Source organism: Phyllostomus hastatus, unplaced genomic scaffold (genome assembly GCF_019186645.2).
Source record: "Phyllostomus hastatus isolate PE091 unplaced genomic scaffold, TTU_PhHast_1.1 phas_contig_196, whole genome shotgun sequence".
NCBI lineage: Eukaryota > Metazoa > Chordata > Mammalia > Chiroptera > Phyllostomidae > Phyllostomus > Phyllostomus hastatus.
This window is the reverse complement of record NW_025333709.1, coordinates 41755280-41777299: the sequence shown is the minus strand read 5'-3', so window position 1 is coordinate 41777299 and position 22020 is coordinate 41755280. Positions and strand designations below refer to the sequence as shown.

The 22020-nt window shown below is 35.6% G+C and overlaps 1 protein-coding gene across 3 annotated transcripts in view; it reads left to right on the top strand.

The window, feature by feature from the left end:
* Positions 1-1071: 1071 nt before the first annotated feature.
* Positions 1072-22020, top strand: part of TMPRSS11A (transmembrane serine protease 11A) — a 45380-nt gene continuing 24431 nt past the window's right edge. The window contains exons 1-4 of one of the 3 annotated variants that reach the window (XM_045834533.1): positions 1072-1251; positions 9456-9577; positions 11406-11524; positions 21114-21181. In XM_045834533.1, the coding sequence (XP_045690489.1) occupies positions 1241-1251; positions 9456-9577; positions 11406-11524; positions 21114-21181 (320 nt within the window). In that variant the 5' untranslated portion in view covers positions 1072-1240. The remainder of the gene's footprint in view (positions 1252-9455; positions 9578-11405; positions 11525-21113; positions 21182-22020) is intronic. The other 2 variants (XM_045834532.1, XM_045834534.1) reach the window with 2 other exon arrangements.

The following is a 22020-nucleotide window of genomic DNA, read 5'->3' as shown; positions in this document are numbered from 1 at the left end:
AAGGCAAAAAGGATTGAGGGTGGGAGGTGGGGGTGGGGGTCAAGCGGTGGTGGGAAAATGGAGACAAATGTACATAAACAAAAAAAAAATTAAATAAAAATAAAAATATTAGCCCTGGCTGGTGTAGCTCAGTGGATTGAGTGCGGGCTGGGAACCAAAGTGTCCCAGGTTCGATTCCCAGCCAGGGTACATTCCTGGGTTGCAGGCCATAACCCCCAGCAACCGCACATTGATGTTTCTCTCTCTCTCTCTCTCCCTCCCTCCCTTCCCTCTCTAAAAATAAATAAATAAAATATTTTAAAAAAATAAAAAATAAAAATATTAAGTAAAAAAGCTGCAAAAATACGTGCAATATGATACTGTTCAATTAATATCCATGTGTTTTTATAGATATAAATGTATGTGTGTAAATATTTGTTATGCTCTATAAAAAGATGGACCATTTTAGGACAAGATTAAACAGAGCTTCAATTTCATTACTAATGTTTCAATATTCACAAAAAGCAGGTACTTATGTTATTTGTCTAATTGAAAATATTATTTATTCCTCTGATGTCTTTTTGTTCTCTTTATTCTGTCTCCATATATAGAGAGACATATAATATACATGTAATGTATATAACATAAATGTGAATTATAATATATATTTATTACATTGTCATTTTGGGAAAAATTTGATTTAATATAAATGTATCTATATGTTCTCTCAGAAATAGGTATTTTTAGAAGAAAAGTAATATATATTAATATATTCACATACCCCTGTGATACATGGAGGTAGTTGTTTTTTAACAAAAAATGTAAAGAACATGTCTTGAATGAATATAGATTTTAAGGATATCTGGTTGATTTTATTCAGAACTTTTATGTGAAGGCTTCTTTAAGATATCTGTATACCTACCAATAATCTTCTTTAAACTCTTAATCCTAGTGCATTCCTTAGGTATTTCTCATGCAAGTCCTTGCAACCAGTTTTTTCTCCGTTGATGAAATTAGTCAATACTAGAAAAGGTTATTGCTTTCTTGTTGGAACTATGCTATGTCTGAGGTGTTTTCTTTGAGCTATTCTATAGGTTGTTTTTCTGTCCAGACTTGTCGAACTAGTTTCATTTCAACTACTTGTAATTTGTTTCCTTATTTCTTCTAGCTGTAGAACTTTAATATATCTAGAGATGATAGTTGATTAGGAAGACAAGTTCAGTGGGTGCATGCTTCCGAGATCATAGTTTTTCTCCTGTAGATGATGTATCGGTAAGTTCAGTTTTGTTTTATAAGTGGCTTGTTTGTTCTACTGTCTGTCAATGGCTTGTTCTAGTGTATTGGGCAACTTCTTGGGAGGTGTCCTCAGTGAATTCAGTCTGTATTGGATTTTGTGAGATTTCTGGAATTATTATAGCAGATGGATTATTATCTATATTTAAAATCAATATTTTATATTAAAAAGATTGTTGTTAGCATTATTTCATGTTGCCAATTTTAATAGCTGGGATCTTAGAAGTTAATTAAAACTATATTACATCGCATCCTGATTGATTCTGATTTGGTGGGGAGATGAACAGTGTTCATTATTTTTAAAAAGGCTGTTAGCAATCAGACTAAATGTAGCTTCTTCATGGCACTTCCCCTTCAGCTGCTTTTTCTTGTACCTTAAAGACAGTCTGTGGGAAGTAATGCAGACTGGGTGGTCAACAGCTCTGGAGACACCTGCCTTCATTACAGAAATGTCGGGACCTTGGGGAGAGAAGAAAAACCCAGGAGATCCAGATTGGGGAAAACATGTTTATTCTCTAAAAATATTTTCTATTCAAAATTAGAAAGAAAAGAAAACTGTGATTTATTTCAAGGTTTTTGTTTTTCAAGTTGGGTTTGCTACATGCATAGGAGGACGAAAAAAAATTTCTTGATATTATTTTATATACAAATAAAATAGAGATTTTAAGCCTCCATGATGACAATAATACTTCACCATTAGTTAGATTTATGCCATTTTTGAAACATATTTATTTGTGTTGTTTCATTTAATAGCCAGGACACTCTCGTGAGATCAGTAGAACAGGTATCGTTAACTCCCATTTTTAAGTGAGAAATCTGAGGGAAACAGAAGTGAAGGGACCTGCCAGGTCCACAGAGCTGTGTGATGACAGAATCAGAGAGTTGCAATGCACAACTCAAGCCCAGGCTTCCTGGACTCTTGCAAGTGTTCATCCTGGAAAAGTTCAGCTCCTTAGTGAGCACATAGTAATTGTCCAAGTGTCTCTGATATCTTTAGAAAGGGTCTAGAATGTTTCACATATAATTGGCACTCTATAAATATTTAGTAAACAAATGAGTGAACAAATGTAAATGACCAGCATTAATGTTTTGCTTACTAAAATTCATTGATTTTTGAAAATGCATATGCAGTGTTTATGGAAATTATGAAGTTGTAAAGGAGTAGTTTCAACCTTTCAGATTTCACATTCCCCAAATTACTTTTTTAAAAATATAAAGTCTCATGATTATAGACATGAAAAGTCATCCTTTCTAATGAACATTTGTGTTTATTAGAATGTTTTCAGTTTTAAGGAAGCAAATTACAGAATAATATTGGAAACCAATGCTATTATTAAGGACACCCATGACATTTGTTGGTACAGAAAAGGGACAGACAGTAGGGAATACCAAATATTTATAGTTCCTTTAAGATAAATTCAAGGAACATTAATCCAGGGTTTAGAGGATTTGCAGGAGGTGGCAGTTCATACTAACAGGTAAATTTAAGGATTGAGGCAAAACAAATGCTTATAATTACCGATATCCCCCCAGTTTTCAAAAGTTTATTTTATGCCACTTCACTTTTACAAAAGATCTACATTAGTACCTGTTTTTTGTTAACTGAAAGAAACCCAAAAAAATTTTACAAAAAAAATTTTAAAAGGTGAAAAGCAAAAACATTCAGTGTTTGAATTGCAGTGAGCCGTGACAGAGGCAGTCTGCACCCCAAGCAGCAAGAGTGACACCGTCAAGCTCAACATACTTCACACAGGCTGTGTATTTATCATCATCATTCCTGCCTTACTACGTGTTAATGTTAGTTCAGGTTTTATGTGTCATTTGGTATAATTTTATAGGCTATTTTGGAGGTCTGGGGGTGCTCAAAATGTTTTATTATAAATTAATAAGTGCTTCTTTATTTTACACCATTGCAGCTTACAAAAGCTTCCATAGGAATACTCTACTTCTTGAAAGAGGGGGAAACCAGTGCTAAGACATCCTATGTCTCACCTACTAATTCTACAACACATTCTGCTATCATCCTCACCATTCTTACTTCTCTATTCACAAAAAACACCACACATAACCCTTGTCAAAATACACTTGATTTTAACCTTTGCTGTTTTTGCCATATTGAACCTTAGATCTCTTCTCTGTGGGTTTAGTGATCCTCTTCTCTACAGCTCAGAGATGTCTTTAGCATTTGGACCTTGCTGTGAATATCCATTTGCATTTGTCTTGAGCAATATCCATCCCCCTACCTTCCATAGAAATGTATTAACTGGGTGAATCACTCACTTAAAATCTCAGTTATTTCTCTCATAAAAGATAAAATACCAAGTGACTTCTTCATCTGAGACTGTTGTCCTTTGCCCAGAAGCCTGCATCTCTCCCTTTTCCTATAGTTTATTATTTTTGGCATTGCTTAATGAATGTAAAAATTAGGTTTCTCCTCTCTCTTATCATCCTTTAGAGAAGAAGATAGTCCTGGGAAAGTCTTTGCAAACATTCATGTTTCATATTCTAATTTCATTCTGAACACTCATTTTAATCAACTTGTTAATTTGCTAAGTCCATTCTCTAACATTGTCAGAAACTCTGACCCCAGAATTGAAATCAAAACAGCGAAGTAAAACCTTCAACTTTTTTACTAATTACTAAACTTTGTATAAATTATCAATTAAACTTTACTGTTTGACTAGTTTTCAGCAAACTCATAGTGCTTACTATGTGCTATATATGTGATACATTATAACTGCTCATTTAATTCTTGTAATAATACTATGACTATGTACTATTTTTATCTTCATTTTATAAATGAAAAATTACCTAGCACTACTGCATCATCACAGGCTAATGAAGTGAAAGATTTGGGATTTGAGGCAGCCTGGAAACAGAGCTTAACTCTTAAGATATTTTTCTTTTGTTGTTGTGGTCTTTTGATAATTTTCAAGAAAAAATAACTTTGGCTTTTAATTTAAAATTTGAGTAAAAGATTATTATTGCTAGTTACTCAGTACTCCACAAGCTGCAGTGACAATCACATGAGATAACCCATAAGAAAACTCCTGACCCAGAGAAGATTTTGATATGTGTTCGAGTCCTTCCTTTCTCACTTCATTGCCTCCCATCTCTGGGTAGTATTTACTGTCACTGTTTTCAGGTGGGAAAATTGAAATTCAGAGGGGTCTCATAAATTTTTCAAGATATGTGTTAAAGCGTTACAGGCAGGGAATATAGCCAAACCATTCTACCCTACCTAAAAGGCAGGGCCATCTGCAACACAGGATGCCTACGGATTTGTCTAGGCAGGTGAAGATTTAAAGACATTTTTTAATCTTTATTTCAGAAAAACTCTGTGTTTTCTTTACTTTCACACTAACTACCACGCTCACAACACTCCTGACACCACCTGTGTGGGGGTTTTCCCCAAGGAGTTCTCCAGCACCAGCTGTCCCATAATTCAGTTTAATTCTGACACTAACCAGAGTTAGCACAGATCCCATAGGTTAAGGTCTCCGTCCCATAAGACTGCCCTTGGCCCACTTCAGATGCCAGTAGAGAGTCCAGGCTGTTATCTGTACTGCTGACAACTGGCTACAAATTGGAGTTGACCACAATGTCCTCCCCAGACTTGATTAATTTGCTAGAGCAGCTCACAGAACTCAAGAAAACAGTTTACCTACTATGATAGATTACCAGATAACTACAAAGAATGTTAAAGGATACAAATGAACAGCCAGGTGACAGGATAACACACAGAGGTCCAGAACGGTCTTGAATACAGGAAATACTGTCCTTGAGGAGCTGGATTGCACACCCCCCCATATATAGATGTGTTCACCAACCCAAAAGCTCCCAGAACCCGATACTATTGGGATTTTTATAGAGGCTTCATCACATAGGTGTGATCAATTATTAACTCAATCTTCAGTCCTTCTTTTCTTCCCAAAAATAAAGGGTGAGGGTTGGAGCTGAAAAATTCCAAGTTTCTAACCATGGCTTAGTTTTTTTGGTGACTAGTACCCATCCTGAATCTATTTGGGGTCCCCGCAAGAGTTACCTCATGAGAACAAAAGACCTCCCTATTATCAGGAAATCCCAAGGGACTTAGGAGGGGGGAGAAGGGAATCCTAACTTTTTGAAAATTTATGAAAATTTAAAGCCAGTGGAAAAGAAGGATATGTGAAAGTGGAAACAAATTCGAGACTTACCCACAATGAAGATGGGTAGTCTCTGATGAGTAAAAGAAACTTCACTTCACAAAACCCTCCACTTGCTTTTTTAAAAAGACTTTATTTATTTATTTTTAGAGAGAGGGAAAGGGAGGGAGAAGTAGAGGGAGAGAAACATCAATGTGTAGTTGCCTCTTGTGCACCCCCCACCAGAGACCTGGCCTGCAACCCAGGCATGAGCCCTAATGGAATCAAACCAGTGACCTTTTGGTTCAAAGGCCAGCACTCAGTCCACTGAGCTACACCAGCCAGGGCACACTTGCTTTTTTATTTTGATTTTTCTTAAATTTATTGGGATAATATTGATTAATCAAATTATATAGGTTGCAAGTGTATAATTCTTTTTTTTTTTTGACTGTGCAATTCTATAGTGCATCACCTGTATATTGCATTGGGTGTTTACCACCCAAATTCAAGTCTTTTTCCCTCACTATATATTTGACTCCTTTCACACTTTACTACCCACTACATCCCCTTCCCTCTGATAACTACCATACTATTGTTGAGACTATGAGTTTTTGTTTTAGTTTTTCTTATTTATTCATTTGTTGCTTTCATTTTTATATCACACATATCAGTGAAATCATATGGTTCTTAACTTTTTCTGTCTGACTTATTCATTTAGAAGGATCCATTCATGTTGTTGAAACTGACAGTATTTCATCTCTTCTTATGGCTAGTAGTGTTTCATTGTATATACGCACCACATCTTATCTATCCAATCATCTATAGAAGGACACTTCCATTGCTTCCATGTCTTGGCCAATGAACAGGGCTGCAATGATCGTGAGGGCACATATATCTTTGCAAATAAATGTTTTCAAATGTTCTGGGTAGATGCTACCTTCACTAGCATTAGGAACATGGAAATCAAAACTACAATGAGATACCACCTAACAATGGCTATTATCAACAACACAAATGGTAACAAGTGTTAGAGAGGTTGTGGAAAAAAGAAATCCTCATTCATTGTTGGTGGGAATGTAAACTGGTACAGCCACCATGGAAAACAGTATGGAGTTTCCTCAAAAAAAATTAAGAATAGAATTCCCATATGACCTGCAACCCCTCTTCTGGGTATCTATTCACTTGTTTTTTATGCTGTTTGAAATTTCATACATTATTCCTTTGGATTAACAGGAAGCTTGTTCTAAAAAATAAAAAAAAAAATTACTCTCTAAAGGAAGTTTGATATCACAGAGAAAAATGGGCTTTGAGTGCTAGTGGCCAAAATTAGGTTCTAATTCCACATGATGACTGTGTGAATTGAACAAGTTTTTGCCTGTAAAATGAAGATAAATAATCCTCCTGATGAGAGTGTTTGGAAGATGAAATGTTATAGTATAGCAACAACTCCTACAAAGTCAGCACTTATTAATGGTAGCTCTTATTCTTATCAATTTTAGTATGAAATGATCATTCTAAAGTAATTACAGGGCATCCAGACAGATATTCACATATTAGGCCCCCACAATAGGATGCTTTTCTATAACAAATGGTTGACTTTAGTGGCTCAGAGGGAATGATAATTTTCATTGGTGAAAGCAGAGTTTGGCACTTTGGTTCTCTAAGAACTTCCCTCTAGGGACGTTCTCCAGGTTGGAAAAGAGAAATGGTTTTCTGCACCAAATGGCTCCCAGGAATTTATTCATTTAGCACCTTTGTCCAATTACATTAGGAGTTAAATAGATGTTTAGGTTGGCCTGGAAAACCAGTAATTTGTTTTTAAATCAGATAGTATATTTTAAACTTCAACAACTGTCTTTATGAATGAAGAATTATGGGAACATAACCTATCTTTTTTTTTAAAGATTTTATTTATTTACTTTTAGAGAGGGAAGGGAGGGAGATAGAGAGAGAGAGAGAGAAACATCAATGTGCGGTTGCTGGGGGTCATGGCCTGCAACCCAAGCATGTACCCTGACTGGGAATCGAACCTGCGACACTGGTTCACAGCCTGTGCTTAATCCACTGAGCTACGCCAGCCAGGGCGGAACATAACCTATCTTTAAATCAGCATTTGTAAAACAATCACACTTATCTACATTTGCAAAATGATAACATGTATCTATAAGAAAGCCGAAAAATAATCCTGAAAAAGGAAAGATTAGACCTTGTAGGTAAAATTATAAAGGGCATGTGGTTGACTCTGCAGTGAGCCAGAGTGGCTGCCTTCAGGGAAGGCCTTTCTAGATAAAGGTAGATCCACTAAGAGCAGGAGAGCCTTTTGTTAATTCAAGTCATCTTTGAACCCACATGTAAGGGAGTCTCAGCCTAAAGCTTGTTGCTGAGGACATGGATATCCCAACTCTGATCATTAATAATTCACACTACTCTATATATTCTTCGAGAGTTATAGGTTTCAGTCTGCAAGACTGCAGAAAGTGAAGTCACAAAACTATTCAAATTATTATCATGTTTTCATTGACAACATCTTTGGAAAAATCAGGCGAAGAATATACTGAATAATTAAGCTTAATGAAGTTGTAACAGATATGAAAAATTGGATTTCATGGAATGCACAGTGCCAACTAGGTCATGGTGAGGGATTAATTTTATCTTTCTTACCATTTTAATTTCCAATAGTTCACTTTGTATTTCCCTGAAATATTACTTGAAAGAAAATTTCATAGACTTTTAATAATTGTGTGTTATCATAGAATTCCATTTTAATAAAACAGTTCTCCATCATCCTCACAATTATTAGAGATTTACATCTCACATGCTTTTTTTTGAAGGCTATAGGTCTCTGTTCATTTTTATGAAAGTCATTGAATATTGTGATAAAATTCTAGGACTGACCCCCATGTATACATCACTTGGTGTATACATTCCTTCTCTCAGTTATTTGAACACTAACCTAGGTGCTGCTATGAAGGGATTTTGCAGTATAATTAAGATCTAATTCAGTGGATTTTAAGATGAGGAAATTATCCTTGGTAGGCCTAACCTAACCAGGTGATACCTTTGAAAAGAATAGGGCTCTACCTGGAGAGAAATTCAGAACATGAGAGAGACTTAAGGAGAGAGATTAACCATTGATGGCTTTGAAAATGGAGTGGGCCATGTGGCAAGCAGACAAATTTAAAGTTCCTAAAACTCCTTCATCCTAGCTTTTGTCCTTTGTTTCTTTTTGTGCTTCTGAAGGACTTAGAGACATACTGATAAGGTTCTCTGAGGAAATGAATGGTCAAGTAAATGAAGAATTAATGAGTGACTAAATTAATATACAAATAACAAATATATTTAAAAATTAAAATGCCATTGATGAAGACGCAGTCTGGCACACAAAAGATTGTGTCCTAGGAGTGAGAACACATGATTGTAAGGTTACTGCTGGTTCTATTATATTGGGGAAATCACTTATTCATCTCTTGCCCTGTTTTCTCATCTAGAAAATGCATTAAATTGTACTACACAGGATTTAAATTTTCCTTCACTTTTGAATTTTTAGGTTTTAAGCCATTTAAGAGACTAAGTAATGTTGCTCCCCATGGAACTTCTGCTTCTAGCTTCTAACACCTTAGCTCTTGTCCTCCAAAGGATACACTGCCTTCTGCAGCCAGTTAAAAAATAAAAGATAAAAATTAAATGAGAAAACAGATTTCAAAGCACTTTGTAAACTCTAAAAGGATAGACAGATAAAAGAGACTTTTTAAAAAAAGTGTTGGAGGAAGAAAGAAGGGTCCTTTTCAAGCATGTGTTACTTTGGACTACAGTCAAGAGAAGTCAGAACTGGCCACCACAGAGAGCCATCAATTGCCTCTAGAAATAGAAACCAAAAGCAATAGTATGAATTCCCAAATTCTAATCTTTTTCACACCAAGATGACTTTGACCAAATTTGAAGACAAATGTCTTCTTGCTGGGAAAGGCAGGCTGAAGCAACTTGCACTTAGTCAAGTAGAACCAGCAAGCCTGTAACCGTTACAACATGAGAGTAACTGGTGAATTTTCCTTTATGCAGAACAGGAGGATTTGTCAGCCGAAGCCGACGTTTGAAACCATGGATGGTGGCCCTTCTCATTGTGCTATTGCTGACTGTGGTGGCAGTGGCCATCGGTCTTCTAGCTCACTTCTTAGTTCCCGGTAGGTAAAAGTATGAATTTTGCTCAGTTTGAGATCATTTTTCTGTAAAGCTTCACTTGCATATATGTAAATATAATTCCATAAAAAAAGACCTTTGTACTTTTACCTATAAATGCCCACATTCTGAATATTTTTTATTTATTTAATTATTTCATCAACAAATGATTATTGAATGCTTATTATACACAACTGCTTTTCTGAACACTCAAAAATACAGCACTATGCAAAGCAGGACAATTTCCTTTCTCCTTAGTTCTTACAATCTAGTATTCTTTTGAAAGTCTACACAAAAATCAAAGACAGTAGTTGTCTGAAATTTACTAGTAATCATAATAAACAAGTCTAGTCATTCATTATTTATTCAAGTGAAAAACTGTGATAAATTAGCTAATAAGTTAGTTACTGAAATTGGCTGTTTTACCCATCATTTTTCTGCCTACCAACATTTCAGTGTAAAAGAAAAGTGCATGTCCAATGAGATAATACATTTTGAAGTGACTGGTAAACTATAAATATGACACAATGTTGTTAGAGAAAAAAAATTCACTCTTTCTTAAATAATATTCAGGGATTTTTTAATTGCCTGATATATTTATAATCACACAATGCATTTTAGAATTCTTCTTGTATTGCATCTTTCTTGCACAGAGTGCAGAACACTTACATTTTTTAACAAATTTCCACAACTTGACTTTGACCCAGATGTATGAGATAAAACAACTAGTCCAGGTGCTAACTTGAATGGTCTTACCTGTTGTCACCTTCCTCAGACTTGATGAGGAAGTGAAAACTCTATGAAGAGATTTAAAGGCTTAAGGCCACAGTGCTGGGGCCCATATACAACCCCACCCACCTATAATTTATACCAATATCAAAAGATTCTAAGGTCATTTAAATCAATTACACAAAAACTCCTTTACCATGAGTAAAAGGACTGGTAACAGTATGGATTGTAAAAGGAACCACAAAACCATTACATACCCCGAGATGTCCCATTTAGGAGACAGACTATGCTGAGATCCCTGTTTCTCCCCTAGGTCCAGAGCTGGGCCACCCTCACATGTGCCCTCCCTAAGCCAGGCTCCCCAAGGAGATAGCTTGTTTAGTGGTTGCTCTGTTCTCAGCCTCTTAACTGTTTCGTAGCTTTCTAGCCCACCTTGCCCTCGAGCTCCAGGTTTTACTCCTAAAATTACCAAATTCCTCAGGAGTTTCCACGGTTCTCTGTTCTCTTTTCTTTCTGATTAATTCATCCTGGTTACACCAGGATGTGTTTCAACCTCAGTTGAAACTGAGGTTTCAACCTCAGTTTTTCCCCTGCCTTTCTTTTCATGTATTTCTTAGTGTGTCTGGCTCTCACATTACAAACCATAATTTATAAAGATGTTTCTTTACTTCAAGGAGAGTATAAGATGCTATACATTTCAACTCAGCGAGGGGTAATATACTAACTACACATTCCAGTGCTAGAGCCAGACCGCCTGAGCATAAAACATGGGTAGGTCATTCACCACTTGAATAACATAGAGCAAGTTACTTACTCCCTCTGAGCCTCACTTTTCTCATCAGTGAAATGGAGGTGAGTATAATCTTAGAGAGCTGGAGTGAGGAATTAATACATGTATAGTGCCCAGAACAAGGCTTGGCCCATAGTAGGCATTAAACAAATATAAGCTGCTGTTATTAATGTAAAACATTAATTATTGTTTTTATGAAACTAAATTAAAAACAATCTCAGCAACATATTCGAGACCACATTAGCCTCATTATAGTTAGATCCTGAACTCTATGCCAAAACCACTTAATTTCCTGTTTTTCCTTTTCATCACAGTCCAGAGAACGGAGTATTATCATGGTACCTTTAAAATTTTAGATCTACGAATCAATAGTGATTCCAGACAAAATGGCAAATATCAACTTAAGGACTTAAAAGAAATGAGTGAAAATTTGGTAAGTCAGATAAAGTTCTTTCTATCATAGAATAATGTGGGTAAAATAGATTTGGTAGATGATTCCCCTCAATAGTTTTCAAAATATGACTTTCAGACTACCTGTATCAGAACCATGTTGCAGGTCCCTAGGTCCCACTCCAGACCCACTGTATCAGTGTCTGATGAGAAGGGGAGGCAAGCACAGGGCTGCAAGGTAATCAGCATGTCTAAGAAATGGGTGATTCTGATAAACCACTCCTTCTGACTTAACCATGTCATTTAAAGGTGAGAGAGCTGAGGCCAAGGTATCCCAGCCCATCACTCCCCTCCTTCCACCACATTACCCAAATGGAAAAGTTTACCATACCAAAAGTGGTTATTTGTAAGACCATATACTCGTTTTGCTGTAATACCACATTTTAAACTTAAAATATTTTTAAATATATGAGGAAAGATGACCATAAGTTTCATTTTATCTTACAAACATAGTAATAAAGTTAAAATACACAGACCTGTTGCATAATATTTCAATGAGATGCTACAAATTTTTTAAAACTAAAATAATGAAATGCTCCCAAAAGGAAAAAAAGTGAATTAGCTGTGTCATAATTCTGTTCAGGATACCTGTGAATGCTCATTTAAATACTAAACTCCAATTAACTTCTCTGACAAGGAAACACAGAAGCACAGTTATGTTAAAGGGGTAAAAATGACAGGTATATTATATATTTTCCCCTCAAAAACATTTCCTTTCTTTCTCAAACTAGTTTTTATTTTTCCATGTCACCATCCAATCTTTGTCCCAGGCATAGTCAATTACAACATACAATAAATAAGCTTATTTATAAGCTTATTTAAATAAGCTTATTTATTGTATGATGAAGTTTATAATGTATATTTTCAGTTATCATTAAATCATGCACACTTTTTCTATATTGAAGTTTCATCCCCCAAAATCAATAATTAACATTTATGGACTGATATACATCCTTATGTTCTTTTATATTCATAGCACCTTAGAAAATAGAACTTGTGATCATTTCTTGAGGAATGCTGGGTAAAAATGAGATACATACCCCAGTACTTCCTTTATTTCTCTAATCCTGAGTGGCCACAAAACCTCCTGAATGAAAAAAAAATTAGTATGCCTTAGTTAAAAAGATATACAGATTCTTTGAACAATGAGAAATGTTATAATTTATTGGGACAGTTAAAAATCTGTGTTCTCTTTGTTTTCTGCCAAAGGTTGTTGTTATAGGCTAAGATGTCTTTAATGAAGTAAATGGAAAAGAATGTATTAGCTGTTTTAAGTTTCAGTACAGCACGTATTTCTAGGAATGAAGGACCCTCAGAGGCAGAGGCTAAGTAATGACACATTATCATCAAGGCCCTTCTCTAGTTGTCATTATTCATTATCCTTTAGTTTCATAACACACTCCCATTCATCTTCCTCTGCAGGCAACCATTCTATATCTCATGTGTAGTGTAGTCTTTTAATTATATTCATTTTTGCAAAAATACATTTTGTCCTTTTGTGTTCACATGATTTAAATTCTTTGTGTTATAAATTGCTTGTCTTAGTCAATTTTGGCTGCTGTCCCAAAGTATCATTTAAAAACAACAGAAATTTCTCTTTCATAGACATAGCTAATTCTATAGGCTGAGAGTATAAAACCGGGGTAACAGCATGGTCAGGTTCTGGTGAGGGCCCTCTTTCACTTCAGACCACAGACTTCTGGGTATACCCTCACATGGTAGACAGCAGGGAGCTAAACAGCTCTTGGAGTCTCTTGTATAAGTGCACCAATCCCATTTATGACCTATTACCTCCCAAAGACCCTACCTCCTAAAATCTTTGCATTGGGAGTTAGGATTTTAACATAAGAGTTTGGGGGGTAAAGAAATATTCAGTCCATTGTATCACTTTTTTCGTAACTTTTTAGTCAGATTTATTAAGATTGCTGTATGTTGTTACATGTGCTTGTAATTAGTTGCTGTTAAGAGCTACATAATGATTTACAGTGAATGTGTACCATGTTTTACCTCCTGTTCATTATTCCAAGAAATGCTGCACTAAAAAGCCTCCTGTTTATCCCTTTATGAACCCATGCAAGCTCTTCCAGAAGCAGAATTACTGGGTCATTAGGTGTGCATACACTTAATTTAACTAATTGGTGCTGGGTGCTCTTCAGAATGGCTGACTCAGTGTGCACTCCCATCTGCAGGGCATGAGGATCCCTGTGTCCCTGCATCTTTGCTAACACCTATATTAGTTGGCTTTCCAATTTCTACCAACCATTAAGTTGTATCTTATCTGTGATTTAATTTGCATTTTTCTAATTATTAATGAGTTGTCATGTTACATATACCTGTTAGTCTTCTGGGCCTTCATTTCTATAAATTGCCTGTACCTATCCTTTGCCTGTCTTCCTATTAAGGTTGTCATATTAGTATTGCTTTGCAGGAGTTCCTTATGTTGTGATATGAACAGTTTGTTGGTTATAGACATTGTACTTATCCATTCTGTCTGCTGTTAATATGGACCATGATATCCCTCATGAAACAGATTCATAATTTTGAAATAATCATACTACCAATTTTCTTTGCCTTATGGTTATATTTATAAAGTTTTCTTTTATAAATCATTCCCTCTAAGTCTATATTAAAGTAGTCTACTACATTTTCTTCTATTAACTTGATAGTTTGCCATTTTACATTAGGTCTTCAATGTCCCTGGAGTCCACCTTTGAGTATGATGTTAGGTAGAGATACAGGTGTTATTCTCCATAGAGTGAGCCAGTTTTCCCAACTTAACTAAAGACTCTGTTTTCCCAATCAATATATGGTATGATTATTCAGCTCTTTACATTTCTTGGCGTCCGGGTCTTGCAGAAAAGGAAACATGATCTGTCTCCTCACTGCTCCCAGTCTCTTTGGAGAGATGAGAATAATGCATATGAAATCATATAGCATGACATGATATAATTAAGTATTAAATTACATGTTGAAGAAATAAGTACAGAAGAACTTAAAGGAAAAAGGAAGCTCAATTAGGGTTCCCGTGGTCAGGAATGGCTTTGTATTATTTTAGCCCTATTTAAATAAGACAGGTGTCCCTTTCCCTCCACTCCCCACTAAGTTAGCTTTAGAAGAATTACAGGAAGGGTCATGCCTCATCCTGAGCCACTCCTGTTTATTGTTGCTAAATTCCAGTGAATAAAACCAGATTCTTCTCTCTGCCCTATATGGGTACTAACCAGATAGCCAAGAAAAACAGGTCGTAGGTCCTGTTCTTCCTCCTAACTTGGGATTTACTGATTTGAATGCAAATGGAGAGATAAAAGTAAAATGAATTCATGCTCAGAGACTGCTAAAACTCATTGCAGTTCCTTGAGATATTGGCACAATATCTCATTTTTCACAGCATTCTCAGAGTAGACTCCAGTAACCAGATACCAGCAATTCATGATACTCCCCAATAGGTAGGTCACTTTCATTATTATTATAAGTTTGAGCAGGGTCACTGACAGATGGAGTACTTCACTTAGAAAAATATATTTCAGAAATATCAAGAAATAGTTTGAAGTTATAGTGCCATTCCAAATATGAAAGTTACAAATTCGTAGCACTGTAACAATAACAATAGCTAACGTGTATTGAATGCTAAGCACCACACTAAGTATCTTATGCTATTTAGTTAATTCTAAAAAACAGCCTTATGAAGTAGGTATAATTATCATCACAGTTTTACAGATGAGAAAACCAAGGTACAGAAAAGTTAATTTACTCAAGATCATAGAACCAGTAAATGATATAGTTAGGACTTGAGACGACAAGTTCTTAACCTGTCATCCATAAGAAACATCTATGTGATTTTACTTGCCATCTACCATCCCATAAGGTGCCAGAAATCAAGTAATTATTCCTGATACATTAGTCTCTTTCAACTATACTGTCAACATGAGCTAGTGATCATCATCTGCATGAACAAAGGCAACAGTTGGGAATTTTCTTATTGGGGCTCTCCCTCCTCCCAAATATACTACTTCTATACCCAAAACAGTTCTAAATTTTATCCACTTTGTACCCAGAAACCCCAAGAACAGGGTCAAGAAATGATCCTCAAAGTATCCTTGAGTCTATGTATGTAAGGTTGAAGTGACAAAAATACTTAGAAACAGAAAGTGATGCAAGGAGATGAATGCAGTTAGGAACACTCTCTAAATGAATTAGAAGGCAAAGTGAGATTTGGCTCAGATCAACACTGAAGCAGGAAGTTCTACTGAGAAGGTAAGGTAAACCTAAATTTACCAAAGGTGTTCGACTATTTAAAGTTTGGAACTGCATAAGGTAAGAAAAGTAAAAGATGCATGGAGCTACCTGGTGAAGGGCTGCAGCCCTATGCCTAGAAAGAGCAGATTGGACTTGGAAGCTTTGAGAAGAAAATAAGCAGACGTTATCAAGAGACTTTATATTCAGAGGTTAGAAAAATCACATATAGAGAATGGCTGAGTTCTTACTTGAGACCTCAGACTTACTTTTGTTTTGTAATTATAAATTAGACATGATGAAAAGAGGAAGATGTGTAACACTCTCTACTTTCAATGTCTTTAATTTGAATCCTGAAAGAAAACACTAGTTGTTGTATATTTCATGTCAAATCTTAATTCAACACTGAAAGGGAGGCATTATTACTCACACTTTACAGATAAGAAAACTAAGCCTCTGAGGTTAAGGTTCACAAATAGAAAATGATAGAGGGGAGATTTGAAACCACACAGGTAACTCGAATGTATTCTCTTTCCACTAAATTGGTATACTGTCAAGAAAAAACTCAGCTAAGAGAGAAAACTCAGTCCTATGTTAATGCATCTCTCATTTACTATTTAAATCCATAAAGATTATGAATCTCATATAGTACTTGATTGCTTTTACTCAAGCAACACATTGTGTCTTCTCATTATATAAAGATGTCATTATCCTCCTTTCTTTACTTCCCTGTATCAGTTTTTATCCAGCTTTGTTGAGACACAGTTGACATATAACATAGTATAAGTTTAAAATGTAAAATATGTTAATTTGATACACTTATATACTGTGAAATGATTATCACCATAACAATATTAATTTTTCCAATCCATGAATACAGGATATCTTTAATTTGTTTTTGTTTTCTTCAATTTTCTTACAGTTTTCAGTGTAGAAATCTTTCACCTTCTTGGTTAAGTTCATTTTAGGTAGCTCAATATTCTTGGTGTTATTGTAAATGGGACTGCTTTATTTCTTTTTCAGATACTTTGTGGCTAATGTATAGAAATGCAACTGATTTCTGTATAATTTTGTGTCTTGCAACTTTACCGAATTCATGGATTAGTTCTAATACTTTTTTGGTGGAGTCTACAGGATTTTCTATATACAAGATCATATTTCAGCAAATAAAGCCAGTTTCACTCCTTTCTTATTTGGATGCCTTTTATCTCTATATTATACTATGTTGAATAGGAGTGGTTTGAGTGGATTCCCTTATTGTCTCATTTCTGGCCTTAGACAGAAAGCTTTCAGCCTTTCCCTGCTGAGTATGAAGTAAACTGTGGGCTTCTTACCTATGGCCTTCATTACGTTGTGTTATGTTCCTTCTACATGCAGTTTGTCAGGAGATTTTATCATGTAAGATGTTATATTTTATCAAATGCTTTTTCTGCATATATTGAGATGATCATGTGATTGTTATCTTTCATTCTATTAATGTGTGTATCACATTTATTAATTTACTTATATTGAACCCTTTTGTATCCCAGGAATAAATCCCACTTCAGTGTGGTGTATGAACCTCTCACTGTGCTGCTGAATTTGGTTTATTAATGTTGTTGTTGAGAATTTTGGCATCTATATTCAGGAGGGATACTAGACAATAGTTTTCTTTTCTTTTAGTGTCCTTGTCTGGCTTTGGTATCAGGGTAATTCTTGCCTTTTAAAATGAATCTGGGAGTGTTACTTACTCTCCGATTTTTTTGTAAGCACTTGAGAAGGATTTATATTAATTAATCATTAAATATTGGATAGATTCACTGGTGAGACCATCTGGTCCTGGGCTTTTCTGTATTGGGAAGTTTTTGATTACTTATTCTGTCTCCTTACTTACTATGACCTGTTCAGATTTTCTTCATGATTCAGTCTTAGAAGGATGTTTATTTCCAGGAATTTATCCATCTTTTCTGGGTTATCCAATTTGTTGGTATATAATTGCTCATAGCAGTCTCCTGTGCATCTTTATATTTCTGTAGTATGACTTATAATGTCTCCTCTTTCATCTTTGATTTTATCTACTTGAGTCTTCTTTCTTTTTTCTTAGTCTCACTAGAGGTTTGTCTATTCTGCTTGTCTTTTTAAAAAAGACAGCTCTTAGTTTCCTTTTTCTTTTCTTGTTATTCTTCTGATGCTTTTTCATTTATTTCTGCTCTGGCCTTTGCTATTTCCTTGCTTCTGCAAACTTTGGATATAGTTATTTTTCTTGTTCCTTGAGGTATAAAGTTAGATTGTTTATTTAAGATCTTTTTTTCTTAATGCAAGCATTTACTGATATGAGCTTCCCTCTAAGAACTGCTTTTGAGCATCCCATAAGTTCTGGTATATTGTGTTTCCATTTTTATTTGTTTCAAGGTATTATTTTGATTTTCTTTTAACCCATTGGTTGTTCAGAAGTGTGTTGATTCATTTCCACATATTTGTAAAATTTCTAGCTTTTCTCCAGTTATTAATTTCTACTTTCACACCATGATAGAAAAAAAATTGTTGGTATATTTTCAACCTCCTTAAATATTTCCTAAGATTTGTTTTATGACCTACCACATAATCTACTCTGGAGAATCTCTGTGTGCACTTGAGAAGAATGTGTAACTTGCTGTTACTGGATAAAATGTTCTGTTAGGTCCCTTAGTCTGACACATGGTCAAGACATCAGAAACTGCTTTTACAGCCCATTAGTCCATCTCCAGTGGCCAGTTTTCAGTGGCTTAACTATCTCAGCCCTGAAACTCCCCCTATGTGAGTACAAAGACTGCTGTGAGATTGTTTAATTGGGAGCATCTGACAGTGAAAGGTAGGCTACGTGTGTAAGCAGAGTCTGGGAATGATTATTAATGGCTGGGTGAGGTCTGTTTGTTTGAGTTGACAGCCTCTCCCTAACTCTTTCATTAAACACCCAACTAACCTCCAATTGCCCTCTTAGAACTTAATCTCAGTGCAATTACCGGCATGTCAGAATCATCGAACCTAAGAGATACTACCCTGAAAGGCAGTCTTTTATTCAATGTTAGGAGACTAACACCAACTACAAAAGTCTACAAATGCCTTCAATGGGGAGTAGGATAGATTTAGAAATCACTTACTCTATTAAGTGGTATAAATAATAAAATTATAACAAGCTGGCACACAATTTAAAAAAAAAGCATTCTCCAAAATTTCTAGGAATTTAGAATTCCAAAATATTGGTAGAGTCTGCATGTGATCCCAGACCTAATCAATGAGGCAGAGTCCTAGAATTTGAGTTATAAAGAAAAAACTTCTTTATTTCTATGATCACTGAAGTTACTTCTACCTAGATCCTTAAGTTATTATTTCAGCTCCTATCTTCTCAGACAGTTGGAACATTCAAAGATAGAACTGATACTGGGTATAGATATTCTTCTCAGCAGCCATGTTGCCATATGAATGATATCATGCAGAGCCCAAAACTTACTCCAATACCTTCACCAAATTACAAAGGGCCAAGGGATCAACTGTGGTTGGAATTTCAGAGGATAATTACAAACGAAACTTTTTAAAATCTCCAACTGCTATTAACTTTTCTTCTTTTCAATATTTGTTACTTTTATCCCTGTTTTGTTGCTCTTGTTTGTTTGTTTGCTTGTCTTTGCTTTTCTTTTGGATTTCCCTGGAATACTGAGTAATAGGACTGGATGTGGGTGACAAGAAGAGAAATGATTATAATGATGGCACTCTTGTCAAACTGTATCTTCCAAAACAGTTTTGTTTCTAGTGTGTAAGTTCCACACCTCCTCAGCCTCATTAAGCTTTTCTTACTTAAATATAAATAAAACTGTATTTTGGATCCAGCAATTTCTCTGTTTTCTAAGCACTGCCTTTAATCTTAAATGTACAGCTATTTTCCAATACACATCTTTACAACTTTTATACTTTATCTTTTAAAGCCAACTAACTACTTATTTGATAACTTTCTATCATGTTTTCTATAAAAGGAATTGAAGTGAAATGTACATTACATTTAACAGGCAGGCTGTTGTATTTGATGAGAAGAGATGCACCTACAAACAGAAGACCTAAGTTTAAGTCCCAGTTTATTATCTGTGCAATGCCAGAGAAATTCATATAATGTCTCTGAGTCCTAGTTTCCTATTCAAGTAAAATAAGAATCAAAATTCTTAGTTTATAGCATTATTGTAGGGATTAAAGGAACATCATTAAATTTTTTTCCTCAAGCATGTATGAATGCTTGATAATGCCCAGAAAGTCATGAATTCCTTGATTTCTGAAATAGCCTTCCATTTATTTCCATCTTTTATGGTTTTCAAAATGAGAGCCGGTCTTCTTGCCCCTTCCATAAGCACATAGGACATTGTTTTTTCTGCACCTGTGGCTCATCTACTACCAAATGAGAAATGCAGTGCTAGCATTTCAATGACGCTGTTGCCACCAAGTGGTCACTTGAGGATTCTGCAAGCCAAAATCCACGTGCCATGCATCAGGGCATAATAATGCTAGGACAGGCAATTAAACATGTTCATGTGGACCAAAACAGTAGTTTCTCTTCTCCTTCCTTAGTGACATAAACTGAGTAACACAACTTTTATCTAACCTGCAATACCACCTTACTCTTTCTTCCTTTTTGATTTACCCTAGAACCCACAATCAACAATTTAAAAATCCTTGGTTCTCTCCTAAATCCCTAATCCCTCTTTCCTATACCTACAGCCAAAGACCTACAAGGGAATCTGAGACCTGAAATGCCCAGGAGACTGGGAACCACTAGGAGTTAACTTCCATGATACATCCAGTATTTTACACGTGTTTAATACTTAAAACCCTAGGAGCAGCATACTTATCTTTGTTTTGCAAGTTAAGAAACTAAGACTCAAATTGGCTCAATCTGTGAGCATTAGGAGAGGCTGCAAACCCAGGAGTGAGCAAAGGTTGTCTCTCTACTGCCTCTCAAGCGTCCTCCCTCCATGGCCCATTCTGCTCTGCGCGTTTCTGCTTTACCTTCCATGGGGTTTAGGTGTCTTCTACCCAAGATGCCTGCACCAGCACATTCAGAATCACCTGGTGAAATTCTTGCAATATGAATGCCGAGGTACCTTCCACACCAAATGTAACTAAACCTCTGGAAGATAAACTCCAGCATCTGTAATTAAAAAAAATAAAAGGTTCTACAGATGATTCTGTTGCACTGTGAGTGTAGAGAACCACTGGTTTAAATAATGATATTGCTTATGTTGTAAATTTTTTTTACTGCTTTAACATTTAATTAGGGGTATATTCTTATGATAAAATACATTATTGACAGAGTTTCTCTTTTGTTGTAATAACAGGTGGATGATACATTTATAAATTCGGCCTTGAGCGAGCATTATATCAAGAATCGAGTAGTCAGACTGACGTATGTATGTTTGGGCAAAGGTGGAGCCACAGTCTAGGGACAAAGGGCAAAGGGGACAGGAACCCTCATGGAATGTGCACCTCTGTGAGTGAGGCTCTTGGCTAGGGTCCCTCATAAACATCATCTCTACAACAGTCTCAAGACATAGTGTTGACCTACACTTTGTAAAGGAGAAAATGAAAACTTAGGGAGGTTAAGTGATATGTTGAAAGTTTCCCAAGTGACAGTTTTCCCAAGTGACAGAATGAGGATTCAAACCCTATCAAGTGATTGCAAGGCCTGGAACTACCAGAATCTGTGGTCTTGGGAAAACCCAGTAACATGTCACTGCAGGCACAAAGTTGTATCTTTTTTTGGACAAATACATCATTTCAAAAATATTAAGAAGGCAAAGTTGACTACCCTATGGGATAACGAGATTTACCTGTAATAAGGCCCCAGTGTCAGGAGGCATACCTAAACAAAAAGATGTTTCTGTTTTAATACATTTTTTGTTTGTTGTGGTTGAGGGGGAAAACTCATATCAGTTGCAGAAATTGCTCAGAGGTTTCAATTTTGTTATTTGGAAAGCACATAGCAAAACATATACGTAATAGGTGCAAACCTACAGGCCTGTATGAGTCATCTTCTTAAAGAAAATGAATATATCCAGACAGATGTATTTGAAGGAAGTAATCACTTTTCTGGCCAATAGACTAATGCTTATTAACAGACTTATTCCAAGTTACCTCCATCATTACTGAGTAACTAGTGATCTCCAGAAAAATTTTATAATATAAATTTTATAACATTTAAGAGATAAAAAGCACATATTTGCTGAAACTGTCTACATTCCATGC